The 20,941-nt window shown below is 36.2% G+C and overlaps 2 protein-coding genes across 3 annotated transcripts in view; one reads left to right on the top strand and one right to left on the bottom strand.

Moving 5' to 3' along the window:
- LOC134657473 (probable G-protein coupled receptor No18) overlaps window positions 1-18,588 on the top strand; it is an 85,725-nt gene extending 67,137 nt beyond the window's left edge. Inside the window, exons 3-5 of the mRNA XM_063513040.1 lie at window positions 12,209-12,437; window positions 12,751-12,934; window positions 18,026-18,588. Of these exons, the coding sequence (XP_063369110.1) occupies window positions 12,209-12,437; window positions 12,751-12,934; window positions 18,026-18,586 (974 nt within the window). The 3' untranslated portion in view covers window positions 18,587-18,588. The remainder of the gene's footprint in view (window positions 1-12,208; window positions 12,438-12,750; window positions 12,935-18,025) is intronic.
- Window positions 1-20,941, bottom strand: part of LOC134657439 (ABC transporter G family member 20-like) — a 333,481-nt gene that overhangs the window by 151,367 nt on the left and 161,173 nt on the right. The gene's annotated exons all lie outside the window — the stretch shown is intronic.

Here is a 20,941-nt window from a genome sequence, read left to right as displayed (position 1 = left end):
GGCTGGTTGTCCACGTGATTCATGTAAAGTCCGGTAGAATGAGATAGCAATATCACTTGCTCCCTCTAACGCATAAATGCGTGCCTTGGAGTGGCTGGCGCTGGCCCATCGTATAGAGGAGCCATTACAAGAGCGACTAAAATCACCGTACAACTGTCATTGTACTAACCGTACAATTTAAATCGTATTACCTTGCTCCTACGGCCTTGATTCCGAATGAATGAATGAGATTTCTCTCTACACATTTCGTGTCCTATATCAGTAGAAAATTGTAGAAGTCAAAGAAAGGACTAGTGTAAGGCCTGAGTGGACGCTCGAGTTGGGCGTGCAGCGGGGCGGGCGTGCAGCGGGGCGGGCGTGCGGCGTGCATGTTAAACAAATGCAAACGTATAGGAGCGGCCTTAGTGCACGCTGCTCAAATTACTCCTGACCCCGACGCCACGCTGCACGCCCCGCCGAACGCTCCGCTTCGAGCGTCTACTTAGGCCTTACACTTAGGGCCCGATTCGGATTTTGAACTAGATATCTATTAGATATCTATTAGACATCACCAAGATACGACAACGATATTTTTAAGATCTAGCCTGTCAAATTTGACATTTCCGCGATTCTGGAGATACTCTTGAACGATATCCACAATGTCTAAAACATCTCGCTATGTATTTTTAGATCTCTAAACGATTTTGAAACGATCGTAAAACGATAATTTAACGTAAAAGTGACATTGGTTGCCCGAATTGTGCTGCGAAAGATATCTAGTTGAAATCTAAACTAGTTGGTATCTAGTACATATCGTATCGTTCACTTTCTCTAGAACGGATCTTGTTTTCCGAATACCGGTTAGTCAGATCTGTTACTTTTGGTACTAACTGTACGTACGTAATTTAATTTTGTGCTACATCATATCGTACATACGTATCCACAAATAAACAAGTCCAAAGACAACATACGACGTCATTCGCAGTTGACCGCGGACTCGACGGGGATTTATGTCGGACTACTTGAAATATGGCCGACTTGGCTACCGTGCGGGCTTGAAATTTTAAAATGGCTTGTACTTGGATAAATTGCAGTTTGTTTTAGTTCGTTTCTAGAGAGTAGAGCGGGGAGAGTAAAGCTAGTTTTTATTATATTTTTTTTAATTAATTTTGAATTGTAATTTAAGTTCATGAATATTGTAATTTAATTTAATTAGTTTTTTTTTATATGAAATTTAATATATTTTAATATTGATGAATAATTTTTTGGCTTGATACGTCTTTATAATGAATAAGGGATCACATGCATAAAATCACGAAAACGTCGTAAGTATATTTCATTTAGTTTCAGTTGAAAATCGTTACCCTGCATACTATATAGCAATATAACTGTGGCATAAAATAGCTAGTAATATAACTGAGCGGCGTTGGAGCAAAAATTTTAACAGCAAAATATTTTTTAGAGTAATTGTGGTAATACGTTAAAAACCTTTTTATTCTACGCGGTATCCTTTATCTTTTGTTTCCCTTCTAACTACCTACTTACCGTATTGCCTGGCTTTACACAACCTAAAAACTCAAATTCATTTTCATCATTAGTCACGCTCACGTAACGTAGCGATAAAAAGTCGTGTTATGCTACATACACGACCCTAATAAATTTCTGGAAGACCACATTCATCTTTGGTAAGTGATTCCATCGGAATTACCTAAGCATATAGCAAAAAAATCAGCTGTTTTATAGAAAACATTGAAGGTAGTTTTTTTTTGTGATTTCGGGGTTGGCCCCATATAGGGTTTGCAATCCGGATCCGGAATGTATGAAATTATCCGGATCTGGATCCGGATCCGCGGATCTTCCCATACATTTCGGATCCGCCGTGCAAACTCTAGCCCCATAGTAAAGTTGTTCAGTATGACCTACATATTTACCCCTCAGAGTTTGGCCCGCTAGGCAACTAATTTCAAGATTTGGTATGGTACTACTTTTTTTTAAAGCGACCACGACATTTTTCATCACTGATAAGCAACGGGTAAATAGTAAATAGCAAAATATAAAATATTTCGTATCTAAGTTCCCAAAAACTCATTGGTCCGAGCCAGAGTTTGAACCCTGCTGATGCTGATGTTCAGGGCAATCAGCTTTGTTTAAGAACCCAAACAAGTTAGCCAAAAGTTTACCGGCTGTAAAATGTAATGCTGTCCATTTTAGCCCCACTTCCTCTTGAACAAATCCTCCAACGCTTTCGTTTGAGAGTTTATATTTACAAGTTTATATTTAATAAAGGTTAATCAGCTTTAGCTTAAGCTGTAAAGTTAGTTTCACTTATTTTGCAGTTTGGGTAACTTTTAGGTAAGTAGCTAATTTAAGATTTAATTAAGGGTAAAACTGGGAAAGATACCATAGATCAGCGGTTCTCAATCTTTTTTTTTGACGGAACCCTTTTGGAAAGCGAAATACTTGATGGAACCCTACAATACGGTGGCGGCATAGTAAAGTTTTTCGAGGCGACTAAAGCATAGTGTTCTAAATTCTTGCGGAACCCCTGCAGGGGTGTCGCGGAACCCTAGGGTTCCGCGAAACACACTTAGAGTATGGCTGCCATAGATACCTTACTGTATATTTTAAAGTCACGTACCTAGACTAAGTTATATGTATTATTACACATAAACATACTTTTGAGGTTGCAATAGGAAGGAACTTGTAAATATACATACAAAACCGAAGTGGCAGCCAAGTCACTTTAAAAGTCACTTTTGGCACTTGTCACTGACATATCCGATCCATTATCGTTTCCATATCTATTATTTGACATATCGTCGGTGCGAATAAAAAAATCGCCATGTATTTTTTTAGCTACTTTATAGGAGACAAAAAAAAACTGTTTATTTTCCTGTTTGTAATATATTTGTTGCACCTGTATTTTTTTCTGGTAGATCAATGGTTTTTACATGATACTTATGCAGAAATTAAACAATTTTTTTCGTACATTTTTACAGAATTTTGCTACATAGCGACTTAAATTTGGTTCATTTAAAATCGTCATGTGTAAAGTCAGAGACAAGGGACTTGATTCTCTTTGGTAAAGTTTACACATAGCGATTTGTTGCCAAAGTAACGTAGCACGAGAAATGATACATAGCGGATTTTAGGGTCAATAAATCGCCATGTGCAACATTATCGCCATCACCCTCGACGGAAAACAAGGCATTTAATTTCGTTACGTGCAAAAAAAATCACATAGCAATTTTTTTGTACAAATTTTGTTAGTTATTTTCAAAACTAATATAGATATAAAACAAATATTGATATAAGTCGACGGGAAATTGAAAAAGGAATTAGAATATGCCAAAATAAAAAATCGTAAAAAACACATAGCGATTTTTTTAATCGCACCGACGATATCTAAAGTTCGAATATGACTGTAAGTACCTTTATGACTCGCACGTGTCTGTGATATATTATACAAATATGATTTTATATAATAATATAAACATGTGGATAATTTCAGTGAAAGAAAACTTCCGGGTGCCAAGGTCAAATGTACATTATGTGAGCATGTTTGCTTTTATTGCGACATATTATAAGGACGAATGATTGATTTTGATTGGTTTGTTTATTTTACCAAGTGAAAGTCAATGTCAATGAAAAAGTATTCTAAGGATACACATAGGCACGAGGTAAGCAATAAAATAAATACTAAACCTTATAACCTTTTAATAAATAAAAATAAATAAAATAAAATAACAAAAATAAAAACAGACTTTACAAAACATGTATAAGGCCAATGTGGCTAATTACGTCATAGGGGCTAGGGGCTAGCCTTGTGACAGAAAGACAGACGGACAGACGAACAGACGGACAGACGGACAGACAGATAGAGAGACAGACAGACAGACGGTCAGCGAATTCTTAGTAATAGGGTCCCGTTTTTACCCTTTGGGTACGGAACCCTAGAAAAGGTTTAATTTCTAGATAGAGCAGCTAAAGTAATTTAAAAATTAGTAGTTAAACTTTTTTGCGTTCCTCTAAATTTGTCCATGAGTCCACCTATATATGAATATAAACATACCCAAGACACTTTATAACATTTTAAGAGACCTATTTCTAGAAGCTTCTATTATATTATCAGATACTTAATTGATGACAATAGGACGACCAGAAAAGAATTTCCTATCAAACAAATCGGTCCACCCGTCTTCTAGGAATCGAAGAACCTAAATAATAATAAAAAGAAAATAAAATGTCGGCGAATCGAGAACCTCTGCCTTTTGAAGTCGGCTAAAAGCACTTTATCTTATATATTTCTCTAAAGATGCATTTTATATTCAGAAACCGGCCAAGTGCGAGTCGGACTCGCGCACGAAGGGTCGGATTACTCAGATTGCGCAAAAAACGGCAAAAAAAATTCACGTTTGTTGTATGGGAGCCCCACTTAAATATTTATTTTATTTTGTTTTTAGCATTGGTTGTTATAGCGGCAACACTTCTGCGACATCTGTGAAACTTTCAACTGTCTAGCTATCACGGTTCATGAGTTACAGCCTGGTGGCAGACAGACGGACACACAGACGGACAGCGAAGTCTTAGTAATAGGGTCCCGTTTTTAGTTTTACCCTTTGGGTACGGAACCTTACAAACGGAGTAAAATCAGAATTCCTTAGCGAGGTAAACAGTGAACACTCAGTGGACCAGGACGCCTTTTACATGCAAATTTTGTTCGTGGGTACGTCAGAGCGGCTAGCTTCTGCTAGTAGTTCAATTCAACGGCCCGATTCGAACAATGCTTCTAAAAGGTCATAGAGATACGATGCCGATCTGTCAGTGTCAAAAGTGAAGTTTTTTGGTTGAAGAAATTTCACTTTGGACATTGACAAATGGTATCGTATCGCTTTGACTTCATATATTACGCATTGTTCGAATGGAGCCGTTACTCTTTTATAGTTTACTAGCGACCCGCCCCGGCTTCGCACGGGTTAACTAATCATCACTACATAGTATAAAACAAAGTCGCTTTCCTGTCTGTCTGTATGTATGCTTAGATCTTTAAAACTACGCAACGGATTTTGATACGGTTTTTTTTTAATAGATAGAGTGTTTCAAGAGGAAGGTTTATGTATAACGACCCGCCCCGGCTTCGCACGGGTTAACAAATTATACGTAAACCTTCCTCTTGAATCACTCTATCTATTAAAAAAAACCGCATCAAAATCCGTTGCGTAGTTTTAAAGATCTAAGCATTTTGACGACTGGTCTGGCCTAGTGGGTAGTGACCCTGCCTGTGAAGCCGCGGTCCTGGGTTCGAATCCCAGTAAGGGCATTTATTTGTGTGATGAGCGCAGATATTTGTTCCTGAGTCTTGGTTGTTTTCTATGTATTTGTGTATTATATATATCGTTGTCAGAATACCCACAACACAAGCCTTCTTGAGCTTACTGTGGGACTTAGTCAATCTGTGTAAGAATGTCCTATAATATTTATTTATTTATTTATTTTTAAGCATACAGACAGACAGACAGGGAAGCGACTTTGTTTTATACTGTGTAGTGATAGTGATGTGTGGTATAGGTACATAATTTCGTAACTTAAGTAGATGTTTGCTTTTTAAAATTATACCGTTTTATAAGTTAACCTAATGCACCTTTGGTTCCTTGGTAAGCAAAATGATATCTAATCTGTTTTATATCAGAATTCTCTTGTTGTTGTTTGTTCACAATTTTCTTACGCAGAATCATTAGCATTTTCGATCCAGACAATAAAAAAATATGTCCTATGTTGTCGTAACTACTAGTTTTTCTTGTTTGTATGCGGCCGAAGCGGAAAGGCCCTCATTCTAAAAACTTTCAATATCGAGGGCTGTAGGGCTAAGATGGCCGGCTCTTTATCATTTGTCACCATGGCTGTCACGTTCTAACTCTAACAAATATGTAAGTGCGAAAGTGACGCATAGCATGACAGGTGATAAAAATGCGACCATTATAGCATGGCTGGGCGGTCAAACCCGAAAAATCGAAATATTTTATTATTCAAATAAGAATTCTACGCATGTCACATACAGGTCTAATTTCAAAAACAGTGAAATAAATAAATACCTATTAAAAAATCATAAACGACTAAACAATTAACAGACATTTGAAATTCTAATCGCATAGGATGCCTCTTATTAACATTTTTACTTTTTTTTTAAATTTTATATACATCTAAATAAGGCCCCCGCGGCATTGTACCAAAGATGCTGGCAGCATTCCCTCGCTGAATGGCAATACGTATGCGCTGCGAGAGAAAGCTGCCAGCTTAATTATACGTTTAATTTAGGTACCCGGAAAACTTCCATACAATCCGCTGCGATTGCAGCTTGCAAGTTCCGTACGCGAAACTTGCTACATTGTTTCGCAAATTGGGAAAACAATTTGTGTTCAGCGAGTTGGTAGTTCTAGAGGGTGTGTATTGAAATTTGCTCAATTTAGTTAGGATGTCGTTTAACAACCACAACTGATGTAAGCGGGTTCCGTATATCCATGTATTCTGCTGTACAACAAAAAACAAAAAAAAATATTTGATGGAAAACAAATTATCAATACATACTCGTACATATTATAAAATAAAGTCCCCTGCCGCGCCTGGCTGTCTGTATGTTCGCGATAAAGTCAAAAACTACTGAACGGATTTTCTTGCGGTTTTCACCTCTCAATAGAGTGATTCTTAAGGAAGGTTTATGTGTATAATTTGTAAAGGTTTTGTTTAAATTGGTTGAACTACCCGTGCGGGCCGGGCCGGGCCGGGGGAGCGGGCCGCTTAGTTATACCTATAAATTAATCGGTATGTTTTAAAAAAGATGATTTTATATTTTGTAATTACAAGTATTTATATAATAGTATTTTATGTAACCGTTGTTTAAGAGGGGTCAAAAAAGGCGAGTGGTGTGAGTAACAATTTGAGGCGAAGCCGAAAATTGTTAATAAAGACGCCACGAGTATTTTTTGACTCAGTTAAACATCGTTGCATACAATACTTTTTCTATGACCAAGCACTTACTTTGAAATAAAATTGTAAATTTAACAAATATTATTCATTCAAGAAGTAGCAAAAATGGAGGGTACGGGCGGAAAAATAATGAATGAAATTAAAAAAACATGTCTATGGTTCACTTGTTTGTCAGAGATGACATTTAATTTAAGGTTGGCAACAATGTATTCATTCAATATTTTTTAAGTGGTCATTACACGAAGTATCGAGAAAGTGCCAAAAAGATACGGCGTGGATGCACAAATGTTTTTTTGGGGAATAGACTAAAGACTTGTCTTGACAACTATAAGGTAGGGTTTTAAGGGTGTGTGCACGACCCTTTAAATGACAAATAAAAGTACGGGAGTAGAAAAATAATCCTTTTTCTTTAACGGCAATCGATGCTCGACAGGATTTTGTGCAAAACTCCCGATATAAAACACCCGTGACGCTGCACAATGGAAATTACCAATCTTTTGTGAGTTGCCAACGATCATCAATTCATCAATTACTATAGGGTTGGCTTGTCAGGTTGTCAGTGTAATTGGCAGCACTTCTGTTATTTAACTCCATGTTATTAACCCCATTTTCTCGAAATCGATTTCCGTGTTGTATCTAAAACCGGAAACGGTATTCGAAGTATACAATACAATACAAATCCTCTTTATTGTACAACCTGTACATGGAAACACAAATAATAGGTAGGTACATGAAGACAGAGGTAAACAACAGGTGGCCTTAAGTATATTATATATCTTTTAAGGACCATACTTATGGACCATGTTGTCTGAAATAAATGCATTTTATTTATTTTATTTTATTTATTTTTAAGACGAAAGTGGGCGACCGCCCTGAAATCGTCTCTATGGGACCCACTGTCTTAAAGCAATACAAAAGTCACAAATGATGGTCAAAGTCTGCACCCGCACTTTACTGACGAAACGCTTCTAACAAAATGACAATACATCGTGACGTCACCATGTCACGTTAGGTACCGTTTCGATGTATAGAAAACAAGGAAATTGTGATTTTGTCTGTGAAACATTACTATAAAATATTTTCTTAAATAGAATGTAAGGAATCGACTGGTACCATTATTTTTTTCCTATTTGGAAGTTAAATTTTTTTTTTTGTAGTGAAAACTTCTTTAGCGGCGCTGGGCATTTTTTGAGGTGGGGAAAAAATGATAAACTCGAGACAGCGTAAGGCGATCACGTGACCGTAAGGGGCGTAAGGTTTAGATGGCCACTCATAATTTAGATGGCATTTAAATCAATAAAGAAAAACTCAATGTTATTTGATATTTATGTTGCGGACTCCTTTTCAAGACTCTTTACCTATGTTCAAATAATTTGACGTTGTCATGGCAGTATGTAAATAAACATGTCAATGAAAAAAAGTGTGATCTTATTTGAGAATGATAATAATATATAATAAATAAATAGAATACCTCCGCTAAACGTATGTATCGTGTTACCGGGCACTGGTAACATAGTGAGGTGAGTTTTGACTTCTATCGGCACTCCCGGAGTGCAACCGTTGGTGCTTGTTTTTTAAACTTTAAGGTCTTGTATTTTTTTATTATTCCCATATATTTTTAAGTTTCCAATGTATTGTGATAACTCATTTTCTATCTATTTATCTATTTAACTAGATTTAGTTATAAAATTCAACATATGTCAACAACCCTATTGGCTCAATCATCAAAATGGACGGTATCGGCCTGTCAGTTAGAACAAAAAGTTGATAGTTCCGAACAACTGACAGGCCGATAGGGCGTTTTTTTTAAAGTTGTCCCCCACACTTTTTTTTCAAAGGGATTTTTATGTTATTTCTACTCAGAATCACGAGCTATTTCTATCCTAATAGGAGAAAAAAAGTGTCCTAAGGTTTTTATTTCCATTCCGTCACCATTTTTCATATACTTTGTATGGCGGTCGCGGATTTGAAAGATCGAAAAATTTATGGAATTTTTGGGACACTTTTTTTCTCCTATTAGAATAGAAAGAGCTCGTGATTCTGAGTAGAAATGACATAAAAAATCCCAAATTTGAAACAAAAGTGTAGGGGACAACTTTAAAAAAGAAAACGCCCGATACCGTTCGGCGGACTGTTAATCAGTGGGCCCCTTTACTTCGAACCACCCTATTCATCATCCTAGTATCCGTCTGATTAGCAAGACCCTTTGTATTTCAATTATCATGGCCGGCAAACTTGGCTTGTTCGTTGTTCTGATTTGATTGCTCTGTTGCTAACTAGAATGCTTCTTGTTTGTTCTAAATCGTATAGATAGTATCCTAGAGATTGGGTAAGCTTAGTTCGTTATTAGATTAGTGAAACGTGACTTAGTAAAGTTAAGGTAACCATATATTAATTTACAAAATATTAAATTAACGTCATAGTGATTTACTTTTACTTTTTCTTACCGGTATGAAGAAAGAAAAATATATATGGTACGTGGGGAAAAATATAATATAATATAAAACCGGTTTAACTCAGACTCTCGGTAAAACTCGTTTTCATACGTGAAAAAGATAACAATACTTTCTCGTCCTATTTTGCTTGTATTTTAACGATATGTTCAATATAACCGGGTAATATCTTTCCGTACAAACGAAAAACGAAGGAATTTCGCATATCTCAGTATGTAATCTATTCTTTAACCGGTAACCGCAAACGGAAACGAAATCCGTTTCTTTAACGGGCGAATGAATGAAAACGGTTTAGAGAAAAATAAAACGGTTTCCTAGCCCTGCATACCAATATATTGTTAAAAAAAATTCCTATAATTACAACCGGCACTTATCGTTGCCTAACATAAAAAAAACGAAGAAATTTCGCATAAATTGATATCTATTCTTTAACCGGTAACCGCAAACGGAAACGAAATCCGTTTCTTTAACGGGCGACGGTTTATAGGAAAATAAACCGGTTTCCTAGCCCTGCATAACAATATAATGTAAAAATATCCTATAATTATAACCGGCAAATAAATAAATATCCTATAATTTTTTTTGTTAGGCACTTATCGTTGCCTAACAAAAAAAAATAATAATGAGTACCTACCTACCTGAAATAAATTTCTAAAAGTAAAATACAAATCCCCGTAAGTACACTTAAATAGAAACCCTCAATTATGTTACTACCATCTTATAACGCTTTTAAAAAAGCAGATGCAAAATCTACAAATTCTAGGGGCTCTTTTAAGAGTTCTCAGAACCTTTGAGTGGTACCGATAATCGAATTATGATTATGTTGAGATTTTATTGCTTCTCAACCTTTTATTCGTCGAATAAAAGCAGGCAACCATTATATTCTGACCTTTGAACCAGTTACGAATATCTGTATTCTGAGGTCAAATTAGTATTGCTTCGATTGAGGTGAATGCCGGAGCTTGAAAGCGAAGTTAATAAAGGCTTTTCTGAGGCTTTTAGAGAGCTTATTTTACTAATAAATAAGGGCAAGGTCAAGTTTTTAGATTCTATTTCGCTTCCTTTTATTTTTCAAATTAAATAAAACATCGGGTAGACAGGTAGGTACTTATTTAAATTTGTGAAGCATGGTTGTAAATAAACTATTTAAAAATATACGGTATAATAAAAGGCCCTAGAAGAGGTGAACTCGCAAAGAGACATTGGAGTCACTATAACAAGCAACCTAAAGTGGGATATGCACATCCTGGAATTGACAAAAAGAGCCAACTCACTAGTATACCTAATACGGAAGACCTTTAAGACAATTGATAAGGCACTATTTCTAAAACTATATAAGACGTACATAAGGCCTCTACTTGAATATGCTTACCAAATTTGGAGTCCATACTTTCAGAAGGATATAGCTTTACTTGAAAAGGTGCAACGCAGAGCAACTAAGATGGTATATGGATTACGTAATAAGCCATATGACCAAAGGCTTGCCAATCTTGGTTTGACAACCCTAGAGCGAAGAAGACAGCGTGGTGACCTCATTGAAACATTCAAGATCATACATGATTATTATGACTTACCTGAACTAAAGGACCTGTTTGTTATGAGCAATAATCATCGTTTAAGAGGCCACAGCTCAAAGATTATTCGAGTTCCCAGTACAAGCAATCCTAGGAAGCACTTTCTATCGAACCGCGTCGTACGTGAGTGGAATAAGTTACCAGAAACAGTGATATGTGCTCCTTCAGTGAACAGTTTTAAAAACAGACTTGACAAACACTTAAAACAACAAAAAATGAACATTAATCGTTAAAAAAAACAAGTGCAGTGATATACACGCATCAGCTTTCAGCTGCTAGTGTATTAAACAATATAATATAATAATATAATAATAATATATTCCTACTTAATATCATAAATGCCAAAAAAATAATCCTGTCTGTCAGTGTGTTAACCTCTTAATAACGCTTACACCGCTAAGCCGATTTAGATGAAATTTGTTATAGAGATAGTTTGACCGAGGAAGGATATAGAATAATTTTGTATCATCATCATCATCATCCCAAGACGTAGACGAAGTCGCGGGCAGAAGCTAGGAGAGATATAAAATCATACATATATCCTGTTGTATTTAAAGTCACGATCTAGTGAAAATGGAATAAAATACTGTCTAGGATATAAAATATCAATTAAATGTCAATAAAACCTCATAAGTCATAAAGATATACATTGAAATATTAATAGTTATATTATACATACACACGCACGCACTCACGCTCTCTCTCTCTCTCTCTCTCATTTTTAAAATAAAAGATACCAATCTTACCTAATACAAAGATTGTCTATCGCCATCCAACGTGGCAACGCAGCACGTGTGATGAGCACCTATTCACCCAGTTAATTATTTAATGAAATAGAATTTATTGCGAAGCGAAATGAAATTCATAACAAAGCAAATCATACAGAAAGCTCATCCACCTCAGGCTTCGTCAAGTTAATTATTTCCAAAATTCCGAAATTTTGAAAAAAAATACGCAAAATAGTTCTTTACCTATAGATGACAGGAAAACATAAGAAATGTGCAGTGAAGCATGAGTCAGAATTAATATACGGAACCCTTGGAATGCGAGTCCGACTCGCACTTGGCCGGTTTTTTAAATGTACTATATAATAAAAGTCCATAATTTCCTGCGAGATTTTTCTCAAAATTTCCAACTTTTCTGAAACTCCGCGACTTGCACATCTGTACGCCTGGCTGGTACCATATACGACGCTCTAAACAACTCAACTTGTTGCAGGCAAATGGGAGCTCGGCTGGATCCTCTGCGACATCTGGATAAGCCTGGACATCCTGCTCTGTACCGCGTCCATCCTCTCCCTCTGCGCCATCAGCGTGGACCGCTACCTGGCTGTCACCAGGCCGCTGTCCTATTCTAGAAGAAGAAGGTCCAAGAAGTTGGCGCTAACGATGATCTTCTTTGTTTGGATCGCGGCTATGGCTGTTACCTGCCCGCCCATGTTTGGATGGTAAGTTAGTCAACAAATGTTTAAACTAAGTTTCCTAAAAGATGGAGAAGTTCGGCCTGGCGTAGTGGGTAGTGACCCGGCCTGCCTGTGATGCCGATGGTCCTGGATTCGAATCCTGGTAAGGGCATTTATAAATGCCTTTAATCACCGAATTGGTTTTTGACATAAGATCTTGTTACCATGATTACCATGAAGAATGTAAATTGCAGTGCCCTTTGCAGGGCTCATAGCTGATCTTGTTTTGATATACCACCTTATGTAATGTACCTATAAAAGCAATAAACTGAATAACTTAAAGCATTTTTCATTCCAGGTACGAACCAGACCACAACCAAGGTGGAGTCTGCCGCTACAACCAGAACCCTGGCTACGTGGTGTTCTCCGCCATGGGCTCCTTCTTCCTGCCCATGGCCGTGATGGTCTACGTGTACGCCAGGATATCCTGCGTTGTGGCCAGAAGGCATCACCAGCTATCTACTACCACTAAATGTAGTAAGGTAAGACACTTTTTAGGGTTCTGTACCTCGTGCGTCTATCTGTCTGTCCGACAATTCCCAACCCCTTTATCTCCAAAAGTACTGGCTCTAAAATTTTGAAAAAAATACACAAAATAATTCTTTACCTATAGATGACAGACATCCTATTAGAAATGTGCAGTCAAGCGTGAGTCGGACTTAATGTACGGAACCCTTGGAACGCGAGTCTGACTCGCACTAGGCCGGTTTTTTTATGATATGGTAAACGAGCAGACGACTCGTCTGCTGGTAAGCTATTACCATGGTCCAAGGTTCCATGGACACCTGCAACATCAGAGGGGTTGCAAGTACGTTGCCGGCCTTTAAGGTGAAAGTACCCTCTTTTCACTTAAGGTTGAAGGACGTAACGATCCGGAAATACCGCGGGTGACAGTTCACTTCACAGTGAGCTTCATCTAGTTTTGTTACGTATATGAACTGTCAGTGTCAAAATTGTCTGGTTTATTTCGACGTTTCGGGAAAGAAATGTCACTTTTGGCATTGACTGGTCATAATTATCTATAACAAACCTATTATTACAATCAGAATACGCCTCCTAGTTAATATTTGACGCCACAGCCGCGCAACTTCAAAGTGTAATACAATTACACAGACTGCTTTGAATACAAAGTACACATTAGTGATAAACACGTTGTTACTTCTGTTCGTGTTAGGTTAGTGTAGTGTAATTTCTGCTTCGCTGTGTTCATTTATTTCAATGTGACTATTTATGTTTATAAGCTTAGTCCTATATTAATCATAATATAAGTTTATATAGTTCCTCATTTCGCTTCTCGAATGTAATGTGATTGAATCTTGTCAGCACTGTAATTACTATTATTTATCGTCAGTGTACCAATATTAGTTTAGTATCTATTATACCACACACTTCCGATGACAATACCACCCCAAGTAGCATGTAAGTGTCAGCAACATCAATATACCAGCCAATTTAGAACTTAGAGTAATTTAAGGGATGTATAAGGATGTCAGAAAAGATTTAAGCTGTATAAAAGGTATTTTGCAGTTATTATACAGCTCAAGCTGTATAAAAGCATTATAAAGGATTCTGCGTAAGCATGAGGTGCTTTATCAGAATATAAAAAATCTACTATAAAACTTTAGGTGTTGTCTGACACTACAAGCTAATTCTATCCTTAAACCTGTATACAGGCTGTATTGTAGTATCACTTGGCACTTGTAGCTGTACAAAAGTATCTGTCAACTCCGTTTTAAAACTTTAAGAGTTGTGAGACACTACAAGCCAATTTTAGCGTAAAAGCTGTATATTGGCTGTATTGTAGTATCACTTGGCACTTGTAGCTGTACAAAAGTATCCGTCAACTCCGTTTTAAAACTATTTCTTATGGCGTAATTTTACTCTCCTATAAGTTTAGTAGTTGTAGTTGTATAACTTCTGCCTATAAGGGTATTATAAAAGTAAAAGAATAAATGATAGCTATAGTACAGCTTTTTTCTGTATTACTGACAGAGCCGATTAAAGTAATTTTGTGGCTTAATTTGACACTCGTATAAGTATAGTATAGTTTTACGAGTTCTGACTGAGTGTATTATAAAACTGAAGGATTATACCTTATGTAAGGAGAACCAAAATACAGCCAAACGAATAAAAATATTCTATTTTAAAGCTGATTTGAATCCAAAAGCTGTAAAAGTTACTCCACTAATTACATAGTAAAGCTACTAAGATTATAATGCTTCCCAACTATCTTGTAGGCTGTTTAAAAATTGTCGCCATTTTATAATGAATAAAAACGTATTTAAAAATGTAATTAAAGAAATACTTGAAAATATTTAGCAAAAACTAAAGCCGTTTTAAGATTACCAGCTTAAAATAAATTGACTATAGCAAAAGAAATTATATTTAATAAAAAAAATTACATTCTAACCTTAAAAACAAACACTAACTCAGCAATTTTTGTTATTTTTCTTATGTTTCTCTTGATTATTTTGCAGGCGCGTGAATATTTTGCCGGTAAATATACACAGGTTCACAATAAATATTAATCGGCACTTAGGTACCTATATAATATCCGCTCTCAAGGCCCTTTATTAATATTTAAAGTCCCTTACTTATCATCCACATCCCCTTATAAACATTTGTAAGTCGCCATTACAAATATTACGAATGAACAAGAATACATTTTAGTTTCTTAAATTATTTTTATTCTCTTGTAATTCTTTTTAAAAACTTATTTACAACTTATATTCTTAAATCATACTTATAAGATATTATGTGTAGTATTAAGGTTTCCTTTACACCAAATTACAGCTAGAATACAGCTATTATACAGCCTATTTACAGCTCCAATAACGCGAAAAGCTGTATAATTTGGGCCCTTTTTAGGGTTCCGTACCCAAAGGGTAAAAACGGGACCCTATTACTAAGACTCCGCTGTCCGTCCGTCCGTCCGTCCGTCCGTCTGTCACCAGGCTGTATCTCACGAACCGTGATAGCTAGACAGTTGAAATTTTCACAGATGATGTATTTCTGTTGCCGCTATAACAACAAATACTAAAAACAGAATAAAATAAAGATTTAAATGGGGCTCCCAAACAACAAACGTGATTTTTGACCGAAGTTAAGCAACGTCGGGCGGGGTCAGTACTTGGATGGGTGACCGTTTTTTTGCTTGTTTTGCTCTATTTTTTGTTGATGGTGCGGAACCCTCCGTGCGCGAGTCCGACTCGCACTTGGCCGGCTTTTTAACTTATTAGGGCTGTATAAGCGCTTATACAGACTTTGTACAGCCTAAGTGTACAGCTTATAGTATACAAATAAACTAATATACAGCTTATATACAGCTTTTATACAGCTTGAAATGCTTAAACATTCTCGGTTTATAAATCTTAATGGAAACTGTCTTAGGATATAGGTTGCACTTATTAAATTAACTATGTCCTCTTTTTTGTATTATCTGTTTTTATCCCCAATAATAGAAAATAAAAATAAAATAAAATAGACTATTTACATTAGGGTATCCTTTATTTTACGATGTCCAGAAATTTACAACGCATACTCTCTAAATTGTTTTCTAAAATAACACTCTGAACGAGACCCAATACAGTCACTACATATAATTATAATCTACCTACTTAGTTTACAATACATACTTTACCTACATTACGATACAAGTGCGAGAAATAGGAAATTTGCAACAAGTGGCGTTACATTAAAACACGACCGAAGGGAGTGTTTTAAATAGACAAGAGTTGCGAATCACATTTTCGCACATGTATTGTACAACGTTTTGCAATACATATAGCCCTTTAAAAGTTTAAATGTTTGACGTAGGCACGTATAGGGATGATGACACAAGTTGAATTTTATAACAAAATCTAGTAAAATAGATAGCAAACGAGCAATTTATCACAATAATGTGGATATTAAAATAAAATATTGAAAAATTACAAAAATACAGGACCTGAAAGTTTCAAAATTTAAGTTTTTTTTTAACTTCCAAAAACGATAAAAGTAAGGGTATATTCGATTCCTTACATTTCATCCAAAAAATATTGTATGCCAACTATATACATAAACGCAATATTTCACCGACAAAAACGCATTTTTCTTGTTTTGTCCATACTACAAGATGGGCTCCCAGAGACCTTGACGTCCGTTCCCTTGCCGTTTTGTATAGGGCGTTTCGCGAGTGAAGTGCGACTGTCGGCCTTTGACTACAATTTCTGACTTTTGTGTGACTTTAATGCAATGGATCCCATATAGACATTTGATCCTAAAAACAAACCCGATCGATTGATACCATAAATGAAAATTAGTCATGTAGCCTATTGTGGTAATTACCGTACTAGGGCGGTAAAGCAGCCCCATTGTACTGTGAACAATATTAACCGAAATACTATTTAACAAGCAACTATTGTTTGCCGTTTAGGCCCTGTGATTTCCCCGAAAACTAATTTTGCGTTGACATAATCGCAATTTCGTTGCCACAATAAGCTTTAATATCACGCTGTGGCCATCTAGACACGAATACTGCTACCAAATGATATCAAAACCACATTTACTAGGCAATTTTGGCTTCGTAAACCCCTGAGCGTAATTTACAAAGTTAGCTTTGCCGTTCACGAAGAGAAGTATAAAAGGAAGATTTAGTAAAAGCTGGCTTTTTTTACTGTAATAATAAGTTGGCAGACACACCACGAATGACGTGTCATGTGTCGTGTAATTTCAAAATGTATCCAACATCCGAGTTTAAGTTTTGGTTTAATATAGCACTGTAATAATAAAAGGTTTTATTATAATGCAGTCTGAGGTAGGGACGAATTTACATTTGCTTAATGTTTAATACGAGTTCATACATTAGAAATAGAAAGTGCATCACCTAGCTCGGCCAAATTTCACCTTCCCATACAAACGGAGTTTCGTTTTCATTTTAAAAGTACGTGTTGGATTGTAATGAAACTTTGCTTCAGGTAAAACAAACGAAATAGAGTAAAAACAAGTTTTGTATGATAAACTTATTATTATGGTATCGGGTACGATAAAAAATGCCATACCGTAGTTTTAATAAGGAGAATTAAGTTTAAGGGGCTACCTGCAGTTTTCATCGATTTTTGACAAGTTTTGAATCGTATCTCCTACTTTTGCACAACATATGTATAGAATTAGAACACAAACGCCTATCGGTTCTTCAATTTTTTATCTACATATTTGTCTACCGGATTTTGAAAGAAATGAATACCTTTTATTTTACGATTTTTTTAAACATTGTGTAAAAAAACACTTTTTTCGTAACTAGATGGTAGTGAAACCAACCTTTAAATTCTGTTCTGTCTGTCATTTTCATTTGTCTACTCTCAATTGCTCAAAGGTTGACTGGAAGAGATCCCTTATAGGGATAAGTTCGCCTTTATACATTGTATACTTTCTTTGAATTGTATTTTAATCTGTCTTATGTACAATAAAGTGTTTACATACATACATACATACATTAAAGAGTTAGGATGTTTTAAACCTCTTGTAATCTCGAAGAGACCCTCATGTGTATGTGTGTGAAAACTCGCTTAACCATATATGTTTGTTTGTTCCAGAAAGGCAAGCTCTCCTGTATTCGGACCGAATCAGATTCCGGATCGGATAAGCTCTCCCTACGGCAGAGTGCCTCAAAACAAACATCCAAGTCCACACAACAAAGCGACTGCTCCTCGCAAACCGACAAGTGCCCCTGCTGCTTCCACGCAGAGAAAAAACGACCCAAAAACAGGAAGGAGAAAGAGTCAAAATTCTATAACGAGGTCACGTTCAAAGCGAACTTTAAATATAAGAACACGACCCGACATCGAACGCATTCTATTAGAGAACATTCGGAGAATAATCGGGTATCGTCTCTGAGAAGGGAAACGAAAACGGCTCAAACTTTAAGTCTAGTCGTTGGGGGTTTCGTCGCTTGCTGGCTGCCATTTTTCCTGTACTATCTGCTGACACCGTTCATCCCTTCCAATTATGTTAATCCAGTGTTAATGTACATTTTGACGTGGCTTGGATGGTTTAATTCGGCCATCAACCCATTTATTTACGCGTTTTATTCCCCCGATTTTAGGTTAGCGTTTTGGCGGCTGACTATTAGAAAATGTACGAAGAACAAACGCTAATTTGCTCAGTATGGCCATAGAGAAATATAGCAAGAATAGAGTGCTCACTCCATACATCAGTTTTGGTACCAAAAAGACTATTATTTTCTAAGTCGACATCTAGCATCGAGTAGCGGAATTATCAGTACCGCTACTTGGTACTAGATGTCTAGTGAGTCGCGACTCACGAAAATTGTATTGAACAACAATTTACAACTAATATTAAAGCAGAAGGAGTTGAAAATAGAGTTCTGGCTAATCCGGTTATATTATTAGCTGAAAATTGTTGAGCATTAGAGTTTTGGGTCGGTGCAACATCTATTGTCAAGTAGCAGTACTGATAATTCCGCTACTCGATGCTATAGATGTCGACTATGAAAATAATAGACTTTTTGGTACCAAAATTGATGTATGGAGTGAGCACTCTTATGTACCTATTTTTTTCTCTGTGGTATGGCAAAGCCAGTTGTTGAATTTAAAATGGGAAATAGTATTATTATATACGGTAAAGTAAGAAATGTCTCGACTTCGCTTCGGCCGACAGTTACATGTGATCTGAGGTTTTCTTATTTACTAGCCGAAATGTGTATACTATTCTTCTGCTCGGCGGAGCCGAAAAGCGGCAACTTGCTTTAGCGAATCGTGCCGAAAGTTGACGCTTTCCACACGGAGAACAGAAATAGTTATTTTCGATACAAGTGCGAAAAAGAGGAAATTCGAAACGAGTGGCGATAAATTAAAACACGACCGACGGGAGTGTTTTAAATCGACACGAGTTGCGAATTACCTATTCGCACGTGTATCGAACAACGTTTTACAGTACATATGGCACTTTAAAGTTTCGACATACGCACGAAAAGTGCTATTTTACGCACTAGTGCGGAAAAGTAGCCCCATATGTACTGTAAAATACATTTACAGTACATATGGGGCTACTTTTCCGCACTAGTGTGTAAAATAGCACTTTTCGTGCGTATGTCGAAACTTTAAAGTGCCATATGTACTGTAAAACGTTGTTCGATACACGTGCGAATAGGTAATTCGCAACTCGTGTCGATTTAATACACTCCCTTCGGTCGTGTTTTAATTTATCGCCACTCGTTTCTAATTTCCTCTTTTTCGCACTTGTATCGAAAATAACTATTCTATGTAATATGTGTAAAAAGACTTTTATCTGTTTTTAGTACAACGATGTCTAAGTTATAAATATAAAGATAGGAAGTTAGATATAAATAAATCTTTGATAGCTGTATAAGAATAGAATTATCTTTATTAAATTTATTTATGTTTAAAAACATTGCGCCATAATGAACATTTTAAGTTTTCGATACATTATAACCTGTGAAAACATTACTCTGACAACTTATATTTTCGTGTTTAGGTGTTTTGAATGTAAGAAAAAAAAGGAGTTATATTTATGATTACAGAGATATCAGAAGCTGTAACTAAAAGTTCATTGAAAATTTTGAGCTTAAAATCTCATTTTTATGTAGGCAGGTGTAACAAGTAGGTACTTAAAACAATAGGTACTGTAACTTGATTATTTCTTATTTGTAAATCATGAATAAAGGATGACTCACGCTAAACCTGTGCGGGTCCGGGCCGAGCCGTCCGACACTAGAAAGCATCACATGATCACCGATCAGCCGTCATAATTATAACGAAGTGTCGGAAGCTTCGGCCCGGACCCGGATCGTTCTATCGTGAGTAATCTTTTCATCAGCCACGTGGTAAAAAAATCTACTTAGAATCATTGGCATTCATATTTATTACAGCTACACTTAAAATAAACCGTTGCCTGTGTTTCACTACACAACAGTGTTTTTATGAACCTACATCAAGAGAAATATTAAAATTAATAACAAAACTTCCATGAGACACAGACATATTAAATATATTAAAACTATACATATACATATTTCACTCTGTACCGAGAAGCATCATCGGGAGCACGCCTTGGTTGACCCACGCAGACTGAGTGACCCGTTTTATTATATTTTTCTACTCCCATACTTTTATTTGTCATTTAAAGGGTCGTGCACACACCTTTAGAATAGAGATGCCACGAATATTCGGCAACTATTCGGTATTCGGCCATTTTGCCGAATATTCGGTATTCGGCCGAATATTGCCTACTATTCGGCCGAATACCGAATATCTGTTGCACCTACTTAAAAATAAAAATTGCACAATAAAAATAACCAAAAACTATGTAAGTAATTTAGAATGTGTTCTTGGAAAGTTGTTAAATACGAAGAACCTTTTTTGAGCATTTTTTGATTAAAAAACATTTTTTTTTATCATGAGTCTGTTTTGTTTGACTCTATTCATTAATGCTGTTCAACAAAAATACATCTTAGCTAACGTCATCTAACG

This window comes from Cydia amplana, chromosome 20, assembly GCF_948474715.1.
Source record: "Cydia amplana chromosome 20, ilCydAmpl1.1, whole genome shotgun sequence".
Taxonomy (NCBI): domain Eukaryota; kingdom Metazoa; phylum Arthropoda; class Insecta; order Lepidoptera; family Tortricidae; genus Cydia; species Cydia amplana.
Note: the sequence above shows the minus strand (reverse complement) of the source record. Positions and strands in the feature narration are given on the sequence as shown.